Raw genomic sequence first — 4,400 nt, 5'->3', positions numbered from 1 at the left:
TTTTGCACTGTTGTTCATATGCTATATTGCCCATATTCCTTTCTAAGGTTTACAGCAATAGTACTCTCTACAGAAATGTGCTTTATGATTTATATATAAATATATTATTTATATATTGTACATTTTTATTATTTGATTACATATTATTTAGTTAGTTTATATAGTAATCTGTACTGCTTGATTACAGCTCTTCCCTTTCATGAAAAACATACATTCAGTGAAGCAGCCAGTGTTTAAACTTATGACTGCTTGCGTACCTCCGAAGACATGCGAATAGTACATCATTTTTTTACATTTTTATTATTTGATTACATATTATTTAGTTAGTTTATATAGTAATCTGTACTGCTTGATTACAGCTCTTCCCTTTCATGAAAAACATACATTCAGTGAAGCAGCCAATGTTTAAACTTATGACTGCTTGCGTACCTCCGAAGACATGCGAATAGTACATCATTTTTTAAAGTACATACACTTCTGGGATTGATTGCAGTGACAAGATATTTTATGTGAATGTCCAACAGATGGCGTTGAAGCTTTCGAAAATGTGTGCTCCTTAAATGTGTCCCCCGAAACATAAACGATTCAATTAATCGATAAGTGGTTCCCATGAGCTCTGAGGACAAATACTTTATAAACATGTAAGCAAATTGAAGATGCATTTTTCTTTTCTGTAGAGTATGAGTACACACACAGTGGAAAATATCGTGAGATCACTGGTGAACTTACATCGCCCTGTATCCTGACTTTCTGCTGGATTGTGCGTTGTCCTGTTTTTAGCTTAGCACAATTAATGTTCTGTTATTTTTTCCCCGACATAGCTTTCGATCAACAAACCGCTGATCGGACAGTGATGGATTCCCTGAACTTTGAGTCCGAGATGGAGGCGGATGGACAGGGCAGTTATTCACTGTTTCCAGCGCTGGACAGTATGAGCAGCCTGACTGGAGCCGCTGAGAGTCTGGACTCGTGAGTTTATGAATAATCCCCTTCATTTAGGCACAGGCGCCAGAAAAGCTGTTATTACTGCATGGAAATACCCAACGGAAAGACCCTTGTTGTTTTTTTAGGACATGCTACCATGAAATGGATTGAAGTCCCATAAAAAAGTACTGTGGTGAAATGATGGTAGCAGACATAAAAAATAAAAAAATACGTATGTAGTGCCACTGTATTATGTGTATATGGTTTTACTATGGTATCATTCCCAAAACACAATAATAGTACTTTTTTTGTAAGTGGTAAGTTACCTCAGGCTGCCGTGTAAATACCGTGTCACATAAATGTAGAAATCATTCAGTGCCACGATTATATCACCGTACAATTGCATTTGAGTGGATATAATATTACTCATCAATATTTACTGTGGTTTTAGGACTGTATCTCAACAAAAATAGTTAGCTTCCACCCCATACATCACATACAGGGTAAAAGCTGTCTCCCTTGTGAAAAAGAGCAAATTACTCTTTAGCACACTTTTAAGAATAATACTTTTTTCAGAAATAATATACTTTAAAATAATATAAAACTGAACAAACGGAAACTATTGTTTTCAAATATTTCGTTTTTTGCCTTTTTTCAAATTGCATGTCATTTGCAATTAAATGAAAATATGTAGTTTAAATGTAAATGCTGTTAGTAACCTAAAATATACTTCACTGCCATTTCTATTGAACCTTGTATGTCATGTTTTTAAATATTTAGCATTTACACATTTGTAATGAATTTGTAAAATTTAGTACATGTAAAATATAATGTCAATAAAATACTACAACTAAAATAATATTCAATACATTATAATCAGTAATTGGCATGTGCTGTAGTATGTCAGCACATCAAAATCAGTGTAATTCTTTAAAGCATTATTATTAAAATAGTTATTAAATGTGATAATTCACACAAAAATGTAAACTCTGTCATCATACTCACCCTCAAGTTGTTCCGAACCTGTATTAGTTTCTTTCTTTATAAATAATATTTTTTTCACATACCTACATGATTTGAAGTACACTAATTTACAAGTGCACATTCAATATAATTAAATGCACTTATTTTTTCTTTTTTTTCTTACAAGTGTTGTGAGTCTCACTGGGTTTATTTGGTATGAATTAGTGTCATTTTATTACTATTGAAGTACTATAAATAATAGTTAAACTGATAACTGAGATTACTCAGTAATGCAGTAGCAATGTTGTCATGTATGTGATACAGTATGGGATATATGTTGTCATATACTGCTGCTCTTTTATCAGTGAAACCCCCAGTGAGGTTGCAGATAAACCAAATCTCACTTGGCTCGATGCTGCTCAGGTGAGTATCTCCCTTAAAATAATGCTGTTGTTATATCGCATACATTTCTTGTGATCAAATCAATGACTTTTCTGATTGTTTAAGATTGCTCTTGAAGAAGCTGGGCGGCCCATGCACATCAAGGAGATCAAGCAGCGGATCATTGATCGTGGACTGGTGCAGTCAAAGTAAAGATATCATTTTAAAACAATTCCATTTTCCTTCAGTGTATATCTTCAAAATTACAACGCCATGCACAAATGACAAGATAATCACTGTTCCTGTAATTATTTCGCAGTGCAAAGTCAAGCCTCGGGGCAGTCATGTATCGAGAGGTGAGACTCGAAGTCTGGCCCAGTTTTATTTATGAAACTGTCATACCGTTACCTGTCAGTCATGTACCATATTTTACTTTATATGTTTTCCATTCAGTACCAGCAATGTGTTTAATTTAAGTGCATGATTTCATTTGTATTTGTCTTTCATATTTACCTTCATAAAGTTTTAGAATGACTAATATAGGAAAAAGGGGTAAAGTCAGAGCAGTCTGTCGCTAAGAGAGTCTACATGAGAAGTAGCCTGCGGCATTTGCTTTAGTTTTACGGTGTGTTACAGACACAGAAAGGAAGCAGATGCTTCAAGAGGATTGAAAGCAGAAATGGAGTTTTTGCCCTGTTGGTAAGTCGATAAGCACATGTCAGTTAGTTGTCAGTGTTTAGAAACAGTTTGTATTAGAAAAAGCGCCACATTGTGTTGTTGTTGTTTATTTTTTGCTGCTTTTTAGAAAACTTTCCAATCATCATTTTCTTTTTCTTTTTCACAACGACAAACATCATGATATCAATTTATATTTTATGTTGTCAACTTTGGTCAACACATGGTGAAGTGTGTGGTTTGCCAGTTGTTAAACATTTATTTCCATGAAAGAAATTTCGGCTCACACTCCAATGGTTAAACCAACGGTTGACACATTGGACCATAAAAACAAACAGAGCTGCCATGTTTATACTCCTCATGAACAACTCCTGACATTTATAATGGCCTTACTTTGAACATCATACTCGAATGACAAACTTCACTTTTAATTATTGCATGGTCTGTCTGAATACTTGATTCTGATTGGCTAGCAGGTATGCAGTAAAACCGTTTAAAGGGGTCATATGACGTTGCTAAAAATAACATTATTTTGAGTATTTGGTGTAATGCAATGTGTTTATGCGGTTTAAGGTTCAAAAAACATTATTTTCCATATAATGTACATTATTGTTTCTCCTTTTCGCCTTTCTGAAACGCGTCGATGTTTACAAAGCTCATCATTCTAAAACAGTGAGGTGTGCTCTGATTGGCCAGCTATCCAGTGCGTTGTGATTGGCTGAATGCCTCAAGCGTGTGACGGAAATGCGCCCCTTAACATACTGTGATGCCGTCTCCCAGCAGGACGAGACAAAACCATTAAAACCCATTACAGATGAGGCATTTGTTGCATCCAGTGGGGACATAATTACTGATTATAATGACTTCAGGGGCGGTCACACTGCACTTTTCGTTCCATTGACTTCATTCATACACATGCGAATGCGTCAGACCGGAAACGCAAGCTCATGCAAAAAATTTCACATTTCGCTGCGTTCCAAAGTTCAAGTTTGGTGAACTCTGACCTGCGAATTCGCATCACGTGAAGACGTGTGACCAGTAGAAGATCGGAACGTCACTGCGTGACCTCTCTGTACAGAAAATCAAAAATGGAGGAAGCCTAATTTTAACCTTAGTGCAGCGTCCTATTTTATATAATACATCTTTAAAAGATTATAAAAATCAAATAAAAAAAGAAGCTGCATGGTTCGCGGTGTCAATGGAAACAGGAACAGATGGTACATTTGAACGCGGAAACATTTTTATAATTTTTTATTGCTTAGTGTGTGTCTGTGTGTATATAAATTATATATATATATATATATATATATGTATATATATTTGTCACCTGCATGATGGTTCTATCACCCCCAACTTCAGCATTTGTTGTATTTTCTCCTCAATAGCTCGCCGACGAGCCTCAGGGACGAGGTAGGGCCGTTGCCTGACGACGACCCCTGGCGGCGTCCGGATGTCGT

At 35.7% G+C, this 4,400-nt stretch overlaps 1 protein-coding gene across 1 annotated transcript in view; it reads left to right on the top strand.

Moving 5' to 3' along the window:
* Positions 1–578: 578 nt before the first annotated feature.
* Positions 579–4,400, top strand: part of LOC107676756 (transforming growth factor beta regulator 1-like) — a 26,072-nt gene continuing 22,250 nt past the window's right edge. Inside the window, exons 1-6 of the mRNA XM_016471432.1 lie at positions 579–641; positions 822–969; positions 2,253–2,310; positions 2,395–2,477; positions 2,588–2,624; positions 2,905–2,967. Of these exons, the coding sequence (XP_016326918.1) occupies positions 854–969; positions 2,253–2,310; positions 2,395–2,477; positions 2,588–2,624; positions 2,905–2,967 (357 nt within the window). The 5' untranslated portion in view covers positions 579–641; positions 822–853. The remainder of the gene's footprint in view (positions 642–821; positions 970–2,252; positions 2,311–2,394; positions 2,478–2,587; positions 2,625–2,904; positions 2,968–4,400) is intronic.

The sequence above is a fragment of the Sinocyclocheilus anshuiensis genome, unplaced genomic scaffold (assembly GCF_001515605.1).
Source record: "Sinocyclocheilus anshuiensis isolate Anshui unplaced genomic scaffold, SAMN03320099.WGS_v1.1 scaffold456, whole genome shotgun sequence".
Classification (NCBI taxonomy): domain Eukaryota; kingdom Metazoa; phylum Chordata; class Actinopteri; order Cypriniformes; family Cyprinidae; genus Sinocyclocheilus; species Sinocyclocheilus anshuiensis.
Note: the sequence above shows the minus strand (reverse complement) of the source record. Positions and strands in the feature narration are given on the sequence as shown.